The 20735-nt window shown below is 35.9% G+C and overlaps 1 protein-coding gene across 3 annotated transcripts; it reads right to left on the bottom strand.

Annotated features, from left to right (window-relative positions):
* Window positions 1-3940: 3940 nt before the first annotated feature.
* depdc7a (DEP domain containing 7, paralog a) lies at window positions 3941-19437 on the bottom strand. Of its 3 annotated transcripts, none has more exons than XM_055174902.2 (9): window positions 19414-19437; window positions 13580-14012; window positions 12815-12942; window positions 11413-11605; window positions 10402-10622; window positions 9682-9824; window positions 9032-9157; window positions 6153-6231; window positions 3941-4949 (listed from the first exon to the last, which is right to left on the bottom strand). In XM_055174902.2, the coding sequence occupies exons 2-9, from the start codon at window positions 14002-14004 to the stop codon at window positions 4735-4737; spliced, it is 1530 nt and encodes a 509-aa protein (XP_055030877.2). In that variant the 5' UTR covers window positions 14005-14012; window positions 19414-19437; the 3' UTR covers window positions 3941-4734. The 3 variants fall into 3 exon arrangements, with proteins under 3 accessions (XP_055030877.2, XP_055030876.2, XP_055030875.2); XM_055174901.2 differs by lacking the exon at window positions 19414-19437 and adding an exon at window positions 18441-18544; XM_055174900.2 differs by lacking the exon at window positions 19414-19437 and adding an exon at window positions 16433-16599.
* Window positions 19438-20735: the final 1298 nt, after the last annotated feature.

Raw genomic sequence — 20735 nt, 5'->3', positions numbered from 1 at the left:
TTAAAGGATTACTCAATTTTCTTAAAAAATTCAGATAATTTACCCCCATGTCATCCAAAATATTTGTTTTTCTTTGTTCAGTCAAAAAGAAATTAAGTTCCAGGATTTTACTCAATTTTATAGACTTTATTGGACCTCAAATTGCCAAGAAATTGAAAGATGTATTTTTTGATCACAACTTCTTGTCTTGCACCTGCCGTGTGACGCGCCAGTGCGACCTCATGTAATGCGTCAAGGACCGATCTGACGTTGTTGTATGTGTAATGATACTAATTAATGTCTTTGTGTCAGTTTATTGTTTAAATTGGTCCGCAAATGTGCGTTTGACACATGTAATGCGTAACCTTTTGACATGCTGACGCAATTACGTGAGGTCGCACTGCACCGCACAGCGCACACAACTAGTGCAAGACAAGAAGTTGTGGTTTAAAAGTGCATTTTTTTTCTTGCCAAAAATTTCTATTGTTTTTCTAGATAAGACTATGCCTAGTTTGGGAGCCCTTTGAAGCTGCGTTGAAACTGCAAGTTTATTAAACTAAGTGCAATTGAGTGTTAGCAGTGCATAGGTCATGGGTTTGATTCCAGGGTATACACATACTGATAAATGTATAGATTAAATGGACTGTAAGCTGCTTTAGATGAGTGCTTCTGCTAAAGGTGTGCATGTAAAGGAATAGTGTTGAATGCAAATCCATCTGTGCATTCTTTTTCCACTGATTGCGGTCATATAATTTTCACGTATGATATGTAGACATATTTTCAACTTTTATCCCTCAAATGGTCCTTGGGGTCTACATGACCCCAAACGAAATTTCATTAGTTAAAAAAAAGGTTCCCTTCACCTCAGAGATATAAAATTTTGTGACTTTTCCTAAATAATCTATCTTTACATACACAAAAAAATTAGGCTTGAGTTGGTTCTTGTAAAGGTATGTTAAAAAATGTTGTATTAATCTGTCCCTTGTGGTCAATATGACCCCAATTGAAAGAAATTGAAAGAAATGCAAAAAAAATAAATATCAATAAATCCAGCATAAATCTGAAAATTTTTACACAGTAATGAAGGCCTGTTACTTGTGCACAAATGCAATGCAAAAAACACATGCTCACACAAACACGTGCATGACTGCAACACAGAGCATTTTTATAGAATTTGGCAAATAAAATCAGCCACAAATGCAGAAAAAAGATATAAAGGGGTGTGACCTAATGCATGCACATGTACACACTCTCACACACTCATACACACACACACACACACAGACACACACACATGCTCTCTCTCTCTGCCTCTCACACATATGCACACACACACACACACTCAGTCAAATTTCTGTGGCATTTTGTAAAAACAGACATTTCAAAATGCATCAAAAACTATAAAAAAAAATGACTATTTGAAATAATATTTATTTTTAATGTCCTTTCTAATGTTTATATAACATAAATTCACAAAATGTATCCCTAAAGTAGTGATTTGAGTAAATATCCAGTAAAATGAATGGGAATGGGCATCTGCTGGTATATATATATAATTTGTATTATTTGTATTATTGAAAATGTATCTTTTTCTTACAATTATGCTTTCAATTTTGTGGTCATATAGACCCCAAGGGCCAGAAGTGTAAACAGTAGGGATGGGCAGTCCGGCTCTTTTCATAGATTCGGCTAATTTGGCTCGGCTCCCTTAGAGGAGTCGGCTCTTACAGCTCCGACTCCGGGTTTTTTTAGCCCAATTTAGCAATTGTGAACGGTTTGTGTGTTGGTATGCAATTTTTGTATCAACTGTTTTTATAAAAGCCTTATTTTTATGATTTTTTGTTAGAAAAAAATACAGAGTTACTATTATTTAACATTAAAATAAAACTTTAATTAAACAATTGAACAATGAACACAGAACCACCAAACCTAATAAATAAAGGCAAAATTAGTCTTTTTTTCAGTTTTCACACATGACTTTCTTCTTCTTTTTGGGAAATGCCTACACTTTCATAGTTGGCGGGCTTTTTGGAGCGTCTATTACCGTGGCCTGGAAAGGCAAAAATAAATTACAATGGTAAATTACTTATTTACAAGATTGAAAACAAATTTACAAGTTTTTTAACAAATGTACAAGTTTTTTAACAAATGTACAGGTTTTTTAACAAATTTACAATGAGTGAATAAATTTACAATTTTTTTATACAAATTTACAAGTGTTTAAACAAATTTACAATGAGCGAACAAAATTACAAGTTTTAAAACAAATTTACGTTACAGCACCATGTAAACAAACTCGTCACGCTTTCCGTTTCAGTCTATGTAACCCCAGAAGCGAACGAACAATGCAGTCCTGATTAAAAAGTTTGAAGCACCCTCTCGTGTTGTCTGTAATCTAATGAGAAAGTCAGTGAATTATTTTGATTACTGCCACCCAAAACGTGTGCAACTTGAAAAGCTAGCGTTAGCTAACTAAAACTATTTCACTTACCTGAAAATAAGGTCCAATATCCCTTTAAGTCACTTCGGAAGCGATGAAAGGTTATATATTATCACTCTCTTTCCGTTAATAGGATGTACAGCCTAATACACAACATCGCATTCACAACTCTCATGTGATTCACGGCGATACTTCCGGGTTTCTTCCCACCGGAGGCTCGGATGCGTATTGTATACCCATAATAAATGTTAATTTGTTTTAAAACTTGTAAATTTGTTCACTCATTGTAAATTTGTTAAAAAACGTGTATATTTGTTCACTCATTGTAAATTTGTTAAAAAACGTGTATATTTGTTCACTCATTGTAAATTTGTTAAAAAAAACTTGTAAATTTGTTCACTCATTGTAAATTTGTTAAAAAACATGTAAATTTGTTAAAAAAAACTTGTAAATTTGTTAACTCATTGTAAATTTGTTTAAAAAACTAGTACATGTTCACTCATTGTAAATTTGTTAAAAAAACTTGTAAATTTGTTTAAAAAAACCTTGTAAATTTGTTCACTCATTTGTTAAAAACTTGTGAATTTGTTCACTAATTGTAAATTTGTTTAAAAAAACTTGTAAATTTGTTTTTAATCTAGTAAATAAGTAATTTACCATTGTAATTTATATTTGCACCTTGAGGCCACCGTAGTCTATCCCCCTTTCTTCTTTCACAGAATGGTATGCATCGTATGCGACATACAAATAGGTCCTGCCCCTACCTGCGAATGAAGATTCGGCTCTCGCTGACAGGAGTCGGCTCTTCTCGTTCGCTAACAAAGAGACCTTACATAATTGTAAACAATAACTGTATTGTTTTACTACCTTTTTTATTTATATTTTATTCTGCATTAACCTACATGTTTTTATTACCTTAGAATGAGCCGTTTTATCTACATACCCAGCGGGTAGTAATGTATTTTTTTATACCGGCTATGGTCTTCAAATGGAAGTCGCCATTTTTCTACAATAACCCTAAACGGACAAATAGCTCTACAGAGTGAGTTGTCGCAAACGATGGCGTGCTTATCTCTTGGCTACCGTAGCTTTACTATGCATTTCGAAAATGAGTGGTGAGCTGTGGACTGATTGGTTGCAATTCACAGTCTCACCACTAGATGCCGCTAAAAATCTACACACAACATCTTTAAATCAACATGAAATCTAAAAGTAAAATTAAACCCTTATTTTAAACGCTGCATGTAATTGTTTCGCCTGACATTACAAGCTAAGTTCCAAGTACCTCTCAAAGAGACCACTTGTCATGATAAAATCCCACCCTACTGTTGTACTGACTCACTGTTGGAGTCACATCAGGATGTTAAAATCCTGCTCTGGTTTTTCTGCTGTTGTTAATGCTACGCATAATTTGCACAGCACACAGTGATACAGATGCATTGTTCCCTCGAGTCATGCCTATTCTGATCGCCATCCCTGTTACATAATAATACATTTATCTGTAAAAGCACATGTGAGATGTTTGTACTGGAAAATGGAGCATTTTAATAACTGCACTTAAAAAAATGACTGAAATTATTAAGGTACATATTTTAAAACAAGGTGCATGTCTAAAAAAGTCCACAGCCCTACTATGATGATAAGTTTTCTTATGATAGAGCCATACAACAGTACAAATAAAAGACCCACTGGTGCTCTCAACACTTAATTGTTTATGCTGATTCAAATGCATCTTGTGATGTTTGTTCAATTTGCACAATATTTGGTATCATTAGAGACACTCACAGCAAAAGGTTGAGTAAAACCAAAATGTTCACATAAGCACACCAAAATAAATATGAGGCTGCAAAGTTTATCAACAATCATAACTTGAAGGTACAGTTTTGGCACCACTTACTGGTCCAGACATGGACTCTTTAAATTCCTTGAAGCATGCCGAGTTAACCAATGCACATTTTTCATTAGTCAGCCATTTAGGGTGACAACCATTTTTAACTATGTTGTAGACATATTCTGTGACAGGACCTGCAAAGTTTGGGGCCAGTGACCCCTTTTCAACTATTGAAAAATATAACATTTAGTTTCTCCTAAGCACTGTAACAAACTCACCTCCTACAGTAGCTAGCATTAGTACAGACATATTTGTGCTCTTTTAAACATGTCAAGCTTTGACCTTTATGTTAACACGTGGACTTACAAGCACACATTTGTAAAAAATAAAACTGAACTGTCTTTTTCTACAAAATGTACATATTTACATAAAAAATATTCTTTACATATCATACAATAGTTCTTTGGTATAACCCGAGATGAGGTTAAATACAAGCACTTGATATTCGGTTACCGAAATATTGCACAAATATTTCAGGATGGCCTTTGTAAAACTGTCCAAGCAGTCTGCGCTTCTCTTTCACAGAAAATTTCGAGTTCTCGTGTATAGTTTTTAGCAAAGTCCATAGCTCTTCTCTGGTAGTTTTCTGAACTGTTTCTATGTAATCTTTTCCAGTAATGCGGCGACAGTATGTTGCACCTATAAGAGAGGAAAGAGTTTTCAGTGAATTGTTTTTGTAAATAATGATTGTGGGCTGTGTTTTTGTGTTTCATTCACATACATAATTGATAACCATCAGCTTTAAAGAGCACATATTATGCAAATCCACATTTACAAGGTTTAATACACCCTCTCCTTTTTAAATCCCCAATAAACCAAAGCAGTCTTAATAGACATGTACATTTTGATTCTATTGTGAATGTGACATCACACTGATGAAGCCCCGCCCACAGCCATTGACTGACTGGTTAATTTTAGACTGTATTCACAGGAATCAGATCTGTTTTAACCAAAAGCGCTTACTGTCTGTTGGTAAGGGAGTGAGACGCAGTAGCTCATTTGCATTTAAAGGTACAGACACCCAAATAGAGGCATTTTGAACATGCTCTATGATAAATGATCTGTGGGGTATTTTAAACTGAATTTTTACAGACACATTCTAGGCACCCCTAAGACTTATAATCAGTGTTGGGTGTAACTAGTTACTAAGTAATTAGTTACTGTAATTTAATTACTTTTCCTTTGGAAAAGTAAAGTAAGGGATTACTCTTATTTTTCTTGTAATCTAATTACAGTTACTTCTGATGTAACTAAATACTGTGTATGGACTGTAGAACAATTATGTATACTATAATACGATAGTGGATTTAACATGGTTTTAGTATACAATTCTCACTATTAACTGGTTGATTATTAGCATTAATATTAATGAGATGTTGGCTGTTTGTTAATACTTAATAGCACATATTAATGCCTGATTCTGCAAAACCTTATTCTACATTTTTAACCCTCCCCATTTCTACCAATACTTAAAATTAACAACTTCTTTAGTATTAATAAGCAGTAGTTGGAGTTTATTGAGGCAAAAAGTAGTTAATAGTTAGTTAATAGAGAGAATTGGACCATAAAGTCGGACAAGAAAAATTGATGTACTTTTATAGATTATTTCTTTGAGCCATTTCAAGCCTGTCCTTGTATCATAGGATTTAGAAAGTAATTAGTAATAAGTAATTAAATACTTTTTGGAGAGAGTAATTTGTAAAGTAATCTAATTACATGATTCAAGATGTAATTAGGAACTAGTAATTAATTACTTTTTTTGAGTAACTTACCCAACACTGCTTATAATACATCTTGTAAAAATTGACATAATATGTGCCCTTTAAAAAAAACGTATCTTACCCGTGATGAGATCTGGATCTGTTCCCTTAATAATACAGGTCAGTCTTTCACTTACAAGTCTGTGCAATGTGACAGGAATCTAGAAGAAAAAAAACAATCACATTACTTCAAACACACATTTTGGGTCCTTGCTGTCAGGTTCATAAAACAAATACACTAGCTTATAAAACACAAATGATCAGAAATATTGACAAGGCAATCTGCTGTCACATTTTCAAAACATGTGAAAACCATTAAAGGTCATTATGTGTGTCACTTTATTGCACGGATCTCTGGGATACCCTGATTCTGATGACCAATAAACTATATCATTGACGGTTGGCCCAGGCAACCAATTTACTACATAGCTGAGTGTTTTACGTTAGACTTTCGTTCATTTACAGTCTAAAAAAAATGCTGTTTTATTTTTAACCCAACGTTGGGACAAAAATGGACAAACTCAATTTTTATACTGTAATAAAATTATTTCAACTCGGATCCACCTAATAGCCATTTATTTATTTATTGCATTAGAGGTTTAATCCATCGCATATGTCAAGGTTTATTTGCAATAATAAAAAGCTAATTATTCATCATCTCTTCATCATGTTAATGTGGCCCCAGCTGGCACACAACTGACCTTCAACGTTGAAATAATGTCAGTTGTTGGTTATATCAACATCAAGGACAAGGCAATAAACGTTGAATTACCTTTTGATGTTACAAATTGAAACAATGTTGAACCAACAACTGACATTATTTCAACCAAATTTTAACGTTGATTTTTAATCCCAGCTGGGATTTCAATATTGATTCACCGTTGAATCAACATCAAGGACCAGGTTGAATCAATGTTGAATTACCTTTTGATTTTGCAAATTGATTCAACGTTGAACAAACAACAGACATTATTTCAACCAAATTTCAACGTTGATTTTTAATCCCAGCTGGCATTTCAATATTGATTCACCGTTGAATCAAAGTCAAGGACAAAGTTGAATCAACGTTGAATTACCTTTTGATTTTGCTAATTGAATCAACATTGGACAAACAACTGACATTATTTCAACCAAATTTCAACGTTGATTTTTAATCCCAACTGGCATTTCAACATTGATTCACTGTTGAATCAACGGCAAGGACAAGGTTGAATCAACGTTGAATTACCTTTTGATTTTGCAAATTGAATCAACGTTGGACAAACAACTGACATTATTTCAACCAAATTTCAACGTTGATTTTTAATCCCAGCTGGCATTTCAACGTTGATTCACCGTTGAATCAACGTCAAGGACAAAGCTGAATCAACGTTGAATTACCTTTTGATTTTGCAAATTGAATCAACGTTGAACAAACAACAGACATTATTTCAACCAAATTTCAACGTTGATTTTTAATCCCAGCTGGGATTTCAATATTGATTCACTGTTGAATCAACGTCAAGGACAAGGTTAAATCAACGTTGAATTACCTTTTGATTTTGCAAATTGATTCAACATTGAACAAACAACAGACATTACTTCAACCACATTTCAACGTTGATTTTTAATCCCAGCTGGCATTTCAATATTGATTCACCGTTGAATCAACGTCAAGGACAAGGTTAAATCAACGTTGAATTACCTTTTGATTTTGCAAATTGAATCAACGTTGAACAAACAACTGACATTATTTCAACCAAATTTCAACGTTGATTTTTAATCCCAACTGGCATTTCAACATTGATTCACTGTTGAATCAACGGCAAGGACAAGGTTGAATCAACGTTGAATTACCTTTTGATTTTGCAAATTGAATCAACGTTGGACAAACAACTGACATTATTTCAACCAAATTTCAACGTTGATTTTTAATCCCAGCTGGCATTTCAACGTTGATTCACCGTTGAATCAACGTCAAGGACAAAGCTGAATCAACGTTGAATTACCTTTTGATTTTGCAAATTGAATCAACGTTGAACAAACAACAGACATTATTTCAACCAAATTTCAACGTTGATTTTTAATCCCAGCTGGGATTTCAATATTGATTCACTGTTGAATCAACGTCAAGGACAAGGTTAAATCAACGTTGAATTACCTTTTGATTTTGCAAATTGATTCAACATTGAACAAACAACAGACATTACTTCAACCACATTTCAACGTTGATTTTTAATCCCAGCTGGCATTTCAATATTGATTCACCGTTGAATCAACGTCAAGGACAAAGTTGAATCAACGTTGAATTACCTTTTGATTTTGCAAATTGAATCAACGTTGAACAAACAACTGACATTATTTCAACCAAATTTCAACGTTGATTTTTAATCCCAACTGGCATTTCAACATTGATTCACTGTTGAATCAACGGCAAGGACAAGGTTGAATCAACGCTGAATTACCTTTTGATTTTGCAAATTGAATCAACGTTGGACAAACAACTGACATTATTTCAACCAAATTTCAACGTTGATTTTTAATCCCAGCTGGCATTTCAACGTTGATTCACCGTTGAATCAACGTCAAGGACAAAGCTGAATCAACGTTGAATTACCTTTTGATTTCGCAAATTTAATCAACTTTGAACAAACAACTGACATTATTTCAACCATATTTCAACGTTAAAGGTCAGTTATATTTCCGTTTTTCCGTTGCAAAATCAATGCATATTTCAACGTTAATTTGCCATTCACGCAAATACCTTAATTCACAGATGTTAAAAGTGAGACGTTAAAACAACGTTGCGATATCAAAATCGATTCAATATGCAAAATTAAAAGGTTGAATCAACCTTGAAAAAAGTCCTTGAAGTTGATTCAATGGTGAATCAACGTTGAAATGCCGGCAAGGTGGAAATCAGCACATGAACATGTGCTGTGTGGACAGATGCTTGAAGTGTTGTTATCTGGTTTGACTTGCCTTAAAGAGGTCATGGTGGTTGTCCATCATGAAAAGAAGCAGAAGATCAACTTTCCCTTTGGCTAGTTTGGTCCCATACACAATAGCGCTGGAGAACGCCCTCTTCACTGCCATTCTGTTCTCTATCTACAAAACAAACAAACAGTTTGTCAATTGTCTGGACTGATTATAGCTGGAATGTTATTCATGTAGGTGTAAAAATTTACTTGACTAAACCAGAAAAACACTCAAGTCGCCTACATGGATTTGTCACACTGGCCTGTTTAACTGCATAGTTTTTACTCGTTGGGTTTTTACAATTCCAGTTTTGTGTGGTATCAATATCTACCAGCTTTTCTGAAATATCTATGGGAATTGCTGTGAATAATTGTCTCATATCATTTTTTACCCCACGTTTTGTAATTCAAATTTCTTCAAGTGACTAGGAATGGAAAATAAAATTGGACGAAATGGTTTCAAATGCTTTTTAAACTACCACTGTTCACATGATGCTCAGCTACATCATTCAATAACAACATTAAACCCAAGTGCTCATTTAATCATTTACCTACATACAGTACACTGGCAGTCCAGAGTCTCCTGGCTTACATAAATGAGCTACATTAAGTCTTTGGACTGAGATGCCTTTTTCAGCTGTGTGTTGTTTTTACCTCTTTATGTAGTTTAAGTTCCTGAGGGCTGGCGGCGAGAGCCATGAAGCGCAGTAACCTGCGGAGTTCCTCTCGACTGCGTGAATCCTGAAGCTTCAGGCACAACTGAAGAGCCTCCAGCGCCTGTACACCTTTACCATTTACTGCACACATTGTAAACAAAATATTTCATTATTTAAAGGTTCTTCACAAAAGACAGAAAGTCATAAATGTTAAGAATAATGTATAGCATGAGCGACCACAAAATTTCCATTTTCGGATGAAATATCTCTTTGAATTACAAGCCAGTGATGTTTTGGGTAGCTACATGGACCATGTGGTTACTAGGGGGTTTTAAATGATCTTACTCAGTCAATATTAAAGGACATCTATATGCCCATTTTGTCAAATAAGTCTCAGGTGTGCCCAACATATATTTATGAAGTTTTAGCTTAAAATACCCCACAGATAATTTATTATAGCGTTTCCAAAATGCCCCTATTTGGGTGGAAGGCAAAAGCGCTGTTTTCATGTCTGTCCCTTTACATGCAAATGATGATGCCCTTGCCAAAAGAAACAGTGGCTGTGTCAGTGTGACATCACATTAAAGGGGATATAAGAAAAGTAGGTGGATTTTTTTCATTGTAGGGTGGACGTTTTCATTTCAACACACATTTATGTCCAAAAAAATTTATTTTGCATAATAGGTGCCCTTCAAAGATATCAAGGAATGTTCTTTACCTAGTAGCTCAGTCAGCCCCGTGTGAATGTCAAAGACATGGTTACTGAGCAGTGGTGGGTATTCGGACTGGCCATAGTGCTGCACGAGGACACCATACAGGAGCTGCTTGTACTGGGACGTCTCCTCCGCACATTTGGACAAACCTCTGCTCACATCCACCACCAGCTGATCGGGAAGAAACTCCAGACAATCAACAGCTGCGGACAGCCAGTTATCTGCCCTGTTGGAAAGATAAAGAGGAATTAAATTATTGATAAACAGATCGAACTGAAGATATTCGTATGTATTTTATTACAAAACTCTAAAGAATCAAAACCAAAACAGCCGACTAACAAAAAGCAACACTTTAAAGAATGAGGAATACATGCCTACACAAGGAGATAAGATTACAAAGAAACATTTCATTCACCAGAAAATGTAAGAGGAAGAAAGAGTGTTTCGGGACTGGGTGGGGGAAGCCAAATGGCCTGTAGGGTTGGGTCTTCAAAGAGACGCATTGCATAACCAGCCGACCATACCCTGCAGTTCACTATGTATTAAATGTTTTATATATTTCTAAATATAGCTTTGTGTTTACACAGAAGTGCACTTACAATGGAAGTCTATGGGACATCATATATCATATATGTGAACCTTGACCACAAAACCAGTCAGAGGGTCAATTTTTTGAACTTGAGGTTTATACATAACCTGAAAGCTGAATTGATAAGCTTTCCATTGAGGATTGGACACAATTTGGCTGAGACACATATGAAAATATAAAACAATCTCAATTTTGAGAAAAACGCCTTTAAAGTTGTCCAAATAAAGTCCTTAGCAACAGATTTTACTAATAATGAATACGTTTTTATAAATTTATGGTAGGAAATGTACAAAATATCTTCATGAAACATCTTTGCTTAATATCCTAATGATTTTGCTACAAATATACCAGTGTGACTTATTATGACTGGTTTTGTGGTCTAGGTTAGCATATTATATTGAGTTATGGGGAAATCACTGTAACATACTGAGCCTCACTGAAGGCCTTTAGGATCTCGCGGTCCAGGTAACTGCTGGTGTAGAGGAGGTCAGGGTCACTGTCCATGCTGTGGAGGGGTGGACGAGGACTCTCTTTGCCCTCTAACAGACTCTCCAGAAGAGGCAATTCAATCAACTGCAAGAGTCTCAAGACTGTCTGTTGTCTCCATATCTCGTCCATCACTGAAAGAGTTATCCAAGAGTTAAACATCTAAAGAGGATTAACTTTAAAAGACCTAAAGAGGATTTACTTTAATATTTTACTGTATAAGCACTACTAAATTTCTAAAGAGAATGTGGGAGGTGCTTGTCCATAAATCAAAATCAATGCTCTTTATTTAGAAATATGTATCAATATAAACAATTAAATCCTATATGACTTAAAGTCTAATGGTGCTTTCAAACAAAACACGAATTCAACCAATAGCACGAGGAGATTACATGCAAAGTTAATGCCTAGACACGAGTAGACGCGAACTCGCGTAGGCCGATGCAAATGACCCGAATTAGGCGACGCGATTGCCGCAAATAAACATACGCTATTCGCCTCAAACGTGTCTTCGCGCAAGTTGAAAATATTAAACTATAGTAAAAAATTTGCATGACACAAAGTTAAATCCCACGAGTAAACTAGAGCATGGAATGCGATGCTTTGCGTCTGGTGTGTACGCAGCATAATAGTGCGTTCACTCCAGAAACAAATAAAGCAAATGATTTACATGTTAGGTCAATGTTAAGACTCGATCGCTATCCTGCGGTGTCGTTCGCTCCTCAATTTGCGGGTATGTCGCAGCGCAAATGAAACTGAACGTTACCGGATATTTGCATCACGTTAACCAATCAGGAGCTTGCTATAGCAGTGACGTAGTTACGACGTAGCGAGCTGAGGCACAAATACAAAACAACAATGTGGACACCCGGAGCTGTAAGACACATCTTCGTACTTTTATAGAAACAGGAATTAAAAGAATCTTGTTTGGAAAAAAGTGAGTGAGGAGGTCTGACAATCTGTTAAGATGTAAAAAAAACGCTTTTTACTCAATTTGAGCTACATAAATACATATTGAGACTAGGAGCAAGCAAAAGCCGGCAAATTGAGTGTATTATCCGTATCTGAATTTGACACAAAAATTACGTGTATTTCATGTGCGGATGACGTGTATTTCATGTGGGGATGACGCGTATTTCACGTACGAATGAAGCAAGTTAACACAAAATGTTCAAGCATCCAAATACACGCAAATGAAGCGCTTCATTCGCATCTGGTGTGAATGCACATTAATGGATTATTCATAGAAACTGGTAAAACCTTGTTTGCATAGACAACATATACCACACCCCTTCGTAATAAAACACAACAAAAGTATGAATTATGAGCTAAGAAACACTTACACTCCTGTGATAAACCCATATTCATCATCTGTGGTGTTATGGTGTTCATGTTCAGATTTCCTAAAACATCCTCCAGAGATTTATCTGTTTTGACCGGCGAGTTGCTGCAATACACAGTATCTTGTTTCCTGAAGAAAAAGTAATGAAATAAATGTTTATGGTTAAATGGTTATTTGACTCGTCTTAATAGATTCTGACAACCTGTATTTCTGAATGGCCTGAGGCCGGGATTAAGGGGATTTGAAGCGAAAGTATTTCATGAACGTATAATATGTGCTGAGAGCATTCGCTTAAAGGGAACCTATTATGCAAAATCCACTTTTACAAGAAGTTTGGACATAAATGTGTGTTAGCAGCGTGTGAACACAACCACCCTAAAATGAAAACAATCCACCCACACCTTTTTTAATCCCCATTAAACCAAGGCAGTCTCATTAGATATGCTGTTTTGATTCTCTTGTTAATGTGACATCACATAATTTGTGAACTATACAATTAGACACATGTAGGGGTTTCTGCAACCCTCCATATTACCATATAAGAAAAAAAAAGTCAGGTATAGACAGAATGTGCACATGTAATCTGACATCAATCAGTCAAAAATGTGTCAATCACTAAACGCTGTGTTAGCAGTGCAAAGGTCATGGGTTCGACCTTGGGGTACACACAAATACTCATCCAATGTATAGATTGACTGCACTGTAAGTCAACCATCTGCTAAATGCATAAATATATCTGTGAATAACCTCAGTGAGTTAATGATACCTTTGGTAGGGTGAACCGTAGCTGTTCCTCTGTGCGTTGAGCGAGTCGTACCCGCTCTCGATGGTCACTGGGCTTGATGTGCCGGGAGTCGACGTGTTAAGAAACCTGTACAGACTACAGCTGCTGTCCTCAAACTTTGCTTGCCTCTTCTCTTTCCCAAAAACCTTGGTGTCCACCGCCTCGAACACCCTGGCCTCCATGAGGGCCTGGCACAGGCGGACGGCTTTGAATCGAGGAACCTCCTCATCGCCGCAGACCTTGCTCTGTATGATATGAGCCAGAACCACATCCACGGCCTCCGAGCCCAAGAAGCAGTCGTGATAGATTTTCAGATTGTGCCGTCTCCTCTTTACCTCCACCTGCATCTGAAGATTGTTGATGATGTTAGTCCAGATGTACGTGGCCCGGAACGGCTTCCCAGCCATCCCGCTGTCTGTTGAGAGATGAAATGGAGATGTTGTGAAATGATATCAAGAATCATTTATGTCCCCAAAGCTCCCAGACACATTCAATGTAGCTTTGGATAGCAAGGAGACACGTTTGCAAAATGTAATAGATAGTAGCTCTTATATATGCATTTAAACATGGTGCATGAAAAAGAACCGAATAAGGTTTTATATGTCAGTGACCAATCATAACGCAGCAAATTTAATATGCATACATAATAAGATTTGAAAGCTTTGTGGAGAACAAATTTTCAGCAATTTACTTTTATTTTGGTCAAGACTCCTTCAAGTCATAAATCTTATAATGCAGTCGTTGGGTATCATTTAGGTAAATAATCGTGGGGGGAACTCTTGACGTGCCCAGATGCTATTAATTTGCTTTAAGTGTATTACAGATGTGCTTTTTATCAAGCACAGACAAGCCAAACCCTATGGCTAAATACCAGAAAGCCTCAAATTTGTCAAATTTCTGCAAAGCAAAGTGTTTTTCACCCACTACACTGTGTATCACCGTGGTCAAACATCATTGTATGGTATTACTTTCATGAATTCATGTATCTTTAATGTTCTTTGAAGTCATCTTGAAGATTGGTTATAACAATTAGATACTTCTGGCACTGTCAGTATTGTAATACCATAATAAGTCTACAAAAGGAAGTGCCTGTAGACATTTGAAATGGGACCAGGAGTTTTCAGCTTGCCCATATTTTATTTTGGGTCTTTATCGTTATGATCAACGTGACAGCTGCGAAGCATGAAGTTTCCCATGTTAGGCTCTCATGGGTGTAACGCTGGACTACAGAAGGCTATTACGGATCCAACTTCCAACATAAAGAACATCTGCAGCCAAAGTCAACAGCACACAAGCCTTATAAATGACAGTGCATGGGTTGATCAGTTCTCGAGAGCAGCGATCCCTATGGAATTTTTATGAATAACTGGTCAGGGATCCAGTGCTTTAGTGCGGGTGGCCGGAAGCCTACACGGTGACTAGTTTGAGTACATGGAAATCCCACGCCTGATCAATGAAAGCAATCTGCGTGGAGTGAACAACAGTTGGCTATGATATAAAAGGACAAAGTGTTTGTCTGGGAAATCTGGGAAATAATGAATAGCAGATTAATGCAGTTTCAGAGTTGTGTGAAGTTCCATCTTTGGCCAAATGCAGACTGGATCTGGAAAGGCAATATTTAATAATCATGTGCAGACATAACTTCTTTCTGTATAATTTGCTTAAACTTATCAGATAATAAAAACCAATCCGTCTGATGAACTTAATGATAAAATAACTTCCCTGCTGTGTGCACATCATGTAGTCTCTGTACAATTTGCATGCCACTGATTGAACAATTATATCTATGCATTTAATAAAATAAGATCTATGCATTTATTTACGTGAATTTTTACGAATATTTACGATTCACACTAGCATTATATGTATGTGAACTCAAGAAAGAAACAAGACATTACAAAGGTACCATATGTTCAAATAACATGATGGTACCGTGGTGTTTCAGTACTTTTTGTTAGTGTAAAATCATAATGTTTTGAATCTAAGCAGAATTATATCCAATAGGGGAAACAGGTGTCTCAGTCGTGTGTCTCTGTGCACACTGAACATCATATGGGATTTTGTGTTGCCCAACATTTCTGTAAATAATCGCAGGGGGAATACACTTGTAGACATGATGGTAACTATAAACTAGATTATGTATGACACAGAAATACATTAAAAACAACTGTGCACTGTAGCCTACTTGCTTTAGGTGTATTGCAGCTGTCCTGGTTATCAAGCACAGACAAGCCAAACCCTATGGTAACGATTTTACCCTGTGGCTACTGTAAAAGCGTCTCTTCAGATTTAAATAAAAGCCTTTGCCAGCATAAGATCTATACTGCAAGAAAATACATGTCTTAACAGATCCGCTTTATCATTTAACCATCAGAAATACAACGGTTATATAGCGATTACAATATTTTGCTTAAATGCACGAGACCATACAGACTTTTGCTTTTCTATTTCATACAGACATTTTCAAGTCTGTATACGGTAACACGTTACATTAAGGTTGTATAGGTAAACAATGCATTAACTAACGTGAACAAACAATGAACAATATAATTTTCAGCACGTATTAAGTCTTGTTAATTTTAACACATTTAGTTTTAGTTCATGTGTATTAATTAATGTTAAGAGTTACGTTTGATTTTATAAATGTATTAGTAAATTCCGAAATTAACATGAACAGAAATTTGTTTTAGAAGTATTGTTCATTGTTAGTTCATCAGTTACTTGTAAACAAATAACGTTACAACCTTACTGTAAAGTTACCAGAGCTTCTGTACCATAAAATATACGAAAACAAAAATCAAAACATCCAGTTCCACACGCAAAATCCTAACTTACCTGGAGGTCTGTGCATGCGATGTCTGTCGTAGTTAAAGTAAGATGTTTATGTAAAGCATCTCCTCTTGTATTTAAACGCAGTTAAAGTGAGCCTTCAGCTCGCCCGCGCGCGGTCAAAGCGCATTTCCTCAGCAGCACGAGAGCCGCCAGCGCGCTCTCGCACCCTGACGTGACGTCAAGAAGAGGGCAGTCGATAGTCCATTAGCATGATAAAGACTGCATTTTCAATGAAGCGGTTGCAGAAAGTTTCGCTTCACACACAAGCAAGCACCTTTGAATGTAAATCATTACGATAGCACACTGTATTAACCTTTTTTAGACCTTTTTTATAAATCTGTCACAGACGTAAACATAAAAAACTAAACAATTTAAAAGAGATCCTGAATTAATTTATTGTACTTTTATAGTATTGGTGTAGTTTTACCTTTTGGGGTTTTATTGATTAAAAGTATTTTTCTCTTTGTTTCTCAGTACAATAACTCCTAAACAAAAGTCATCGACAAGCTTATCAAACAATTAAAACAACATTTGTTCCAACCTAAACTGGTTGAACAGGAAAAACCCTGATGACCAGATAAACAAAGCTCTCGGTCCATGATGTGACTCCATGATCCATTTCTGAGAATATATAACTCGAAACACTGAAGTGTGCAACATGAGGGATTCAGGGAATGTGGCATGACTTGGATTTTTGTTACTTGGAAAAATTAACAGACTGAGTCCAAAAAGGGTAATATGATATGCAAATTGCAAATTTAATGGATCACTGCATAGACTGACCTACAGTTATTGTAAACAAACTGTATAGGGAAACTCTTAAGCCAATCTTGATTTGTATTTGCATGTGTACTTTATGTCACATTGCCATGTAAATCATTGCATTCTTATAAATTAATCAAATTAGGTGGTAGAGTATAACAACAATTTGTAAGGAAAACACCAATTTCATCTACATATCCAGCCGTTGGATTGGACTCTGTATCACAACAACACTCAAGGGACAAAACATGCCAATGAAACACTTCAATGATTCATATCTGTAAAGCCATCAGTACTAGAATGCAGTGCTCAGCATTAAAGGAAAATCAGATTGGACTGTGTATGTCAGTTGGATAAGAGAAATAAGTAAAGCTGTTAAGAAATGAGGAAGGAATGGGATCTGGTCTAAAACACTCACTAGAGAGAGACTCTTGGCCACTTTTTACAACATGATGCTTTGAAACAAATTCCAGGGCGAAAGACTGATAGGAAATTTGCCTGTCAATGACTTCACACTCAACAGGAGGTCTCATTCATTCCTCTTTCTCAAGTCATTAACCCCTTTACTGTCCCATATAAGCCGAGGGGGGAACCTTGCATCCCAATACACAAAACCACCAACTATTCATCATGTAAATGTTACATCTCTGAGTCACTTTTTGTTTGTGAAGTCACTAATAAAAATTTACTTTTCCAGATGTTAAACACAATATTGATGGGTTTTTGTAACCTATGGTTACACAACATTGGGTCATTTTTAACCCACCCTTACGAAGATGAACCATGGTTTTACTACAGTTAAAAACATGGTTATTGTAGTAAAACCATGGTTTTGCTAATAGTAATCAATACACCAAATAAACATGGTTACTACACTTTTACAATGGTTCGTAATGGCAGCAATAGGTCATTTTTAACATAGCATGTGTTCTGTCCCATATTTACCCATCATGGGTTAAAAATAACCCAGCTATTATTAGAGTGTAAGTTACCTGGTTGCCTTAAAATTCATTCATTCATATTAGTTCACACATATTAGTTGACTAATATTTTTGAATTAACTCAAAATTTTAAGGCAACCAGGTAACTTACTTTTTAAAGTTGAACCAATAAGTCTTTTTACAGTGAAATCCGACTCCCTCATTTTTAAAAGCAAAACATTTATCATTCAGAAGACATTTAATTGAGAATGAGATACTAAAGTATCTCAAAAAAAGTAAGTTTTGGAAAATAAGATTTGGTTACTTACCTTGTTACAATCAATAAAAATCGAGGAAAATTATCCTCATGTCATGTAAAAGTTACGCTTCCAACCACAAAAACATGCATGTGTCACCAGAACAGGTTTTGCCTCCTCGGTGTCACACATGTGGTGTTAAACAGTGCTGGTATGTAAACCTGTGTAACAGCTTAAAGCATTCTTTCATCTGCATCAGTATAAACAACAACAGCTCACAGCCGAGGACCTGACAGCAAGGTCTGTGTACCGACTCTGTTGTTCTGGTTTTCTTATCAAGAACCCAGAGCCAGGCTCCTTAACCTGCATATCCAAACCCTATGGGGACTTTTATCTGCTGGGCTTTATGGGAAATCCTGAGGTTTGATAAGACATTGCATGTGAATGATGACTGGCTCATTACACTGATGTTAATTGGTCTGGTTATGCTTGAAAAGTCTTTAAAATGTTTAAAAGATACTGGCTTTCATCATGTAAAAGCAATTTGTCTCTTGAAGTTTCTGTCTGCTGTATGAAGTGTCTTCAGAAGAGGTGTACTGTATCAATTGCCCATCAATTGTCCCCCCAAACAAATTTCAGTCTCAGTGAAACCAGAACATTGAGTTGAGCATCATGAAAGAAGCCTCTCAGCTCTTCTCCTACACATCCCAACATCATTGTCCTATCAATATTCATGTTTCTCAGCTGTGGAGCAGACGTTTGTGACTGGACAAACATCCAGTTCTTCTAGCAATATGCACAGTGGAATCTACCACCGCCCCTCACTAGACCGAACTCTACAGTGGTCTGATTCATCAGGGACAGTTTGTGGACATTGAAGTCTTTGTTTTCAATGAGATGTTCGATTTTGTGGTTTACAACAATCATATTTTATTCAACAGTCCACCGACCCTGAGGTCACACAACTGAATAGTTTCCATGAGACAATTGCAGAACAGCGAGGAAAATATCAGAATAAAGATGTTAAAAATATTCATTACATTACCTTAACACATGCATTTTATCAGTACACATGCATTCCTTGGGAATCAAAGCCATGACCTTGGCATTGCCACTCCCTTATGAAGACGACACTGTCAAAAAATGCAGCATAAAGTTAAAACAACCTGCTTATAAGTCAATCCAATTTACTATTTTAAGTTTGGATTTGTGGTAAGTTGAAAACTTATAAAAACAAGTTAAAATTGTTTAACTTAATTTGTTAAGTTAAAGTAACATAAAACATATATTTTGATTTGATATATTTTTTATTAGTAGTAAAAGTGTAGTAACTGTTTTTTTCTTCCTTTTTTCCTATTTACCATTTGTACAAGCACTTCCAAAAACGTATTTATATATCTTTATGTGCGGTCACAATAAACTTACTGCACTAAACATACAGAGAGTGTAAACTATATAAAACACAATGCCTATCTTCATATTATATCACAGAATAAACAGACATTAAACAATCAAACAAACTATAAAAATGCCAAGAATCTGAAGCTATTATTAATAAAGCTGTTTTATAGCAAGCTAAAGATTTATCAGCCTATCCCTGTGGAGGTATATGATGGGAATACGCCAAGTTGTAAAACTTTCCCATCCCTATCAAACTGTCAACTTATTAGAAATCTGCCAGCATCATTGCATAGTTTGCGCCTTGTTTAAGATGAACAAGAGCAACAGACAAGACAAAACGCCCTGAGAGATATCAAACAATACGACTGCCTGTTTAAGGTTCCAGCACTTTCACTTTCGATATATTTGATAACTTGGCTCCCAAAGGTCAAGCTGTGAATATGATATAAAATTGGTGGTTTATAAAACTAAATTCCGGATGGGCTGAATGTTGATGTGGTTTTGACAAACCAGTTCAATTGAATGTTTTTTTTTCTTATTTAAAACCCTATTTCAAAATGCTGGACTCATATGACAGCCAGGACTGTTTAGTTGGCAGATATTTGGACATTTTCAGATCTCTGGCACAAACATCTTTGCCTGTTAAGCTAAAAAATAAGTTTTTTTTAGACTTTTTCAGTTTTTAAAGTCTGTTATTAAATTTGTTCAGTTTGTCACACGATACAAAAATTATGTGTTATTAACACACAGACAAATTCGAATTATTAAAAAAACACCAAGTAAATAAAATAATCAAAATCTTGGATTCTCTGCTCTCAAACGCTGGGGGCGTGTCCACTGTCACCACTGAAACTACGCCCACTCGCGGGAAAGCTGCCGTCTCTTAACTTTCAAAAAGAGTGGCACAGTGATGACATTTTTTTTTTAGGACAAACTGGAAAGTTAGGTTCCCTCGCTAAAAAATTC

This window comes from Misgurnus anguillicaudatus, chromosome 15 (genome assembly GCF_027580225.2).
Source record: "Misgurnus anguillicaudatus chromosome 15, ASM2758022v2, whole genome shotgun sequence".
Classification (NCBI taxonomy): domain Eukaryota; kingdom Metazoa; phylum Chordata; class Actinopteri; order Cypriniformes; family Cobitidae; genus Misgurnus; species Misgurnus anguillicaudatus.
Note: the sequence above shows the minus strand (reverse complement) of the source record. Positions and strands in the feature narration are given on the sequence as shown.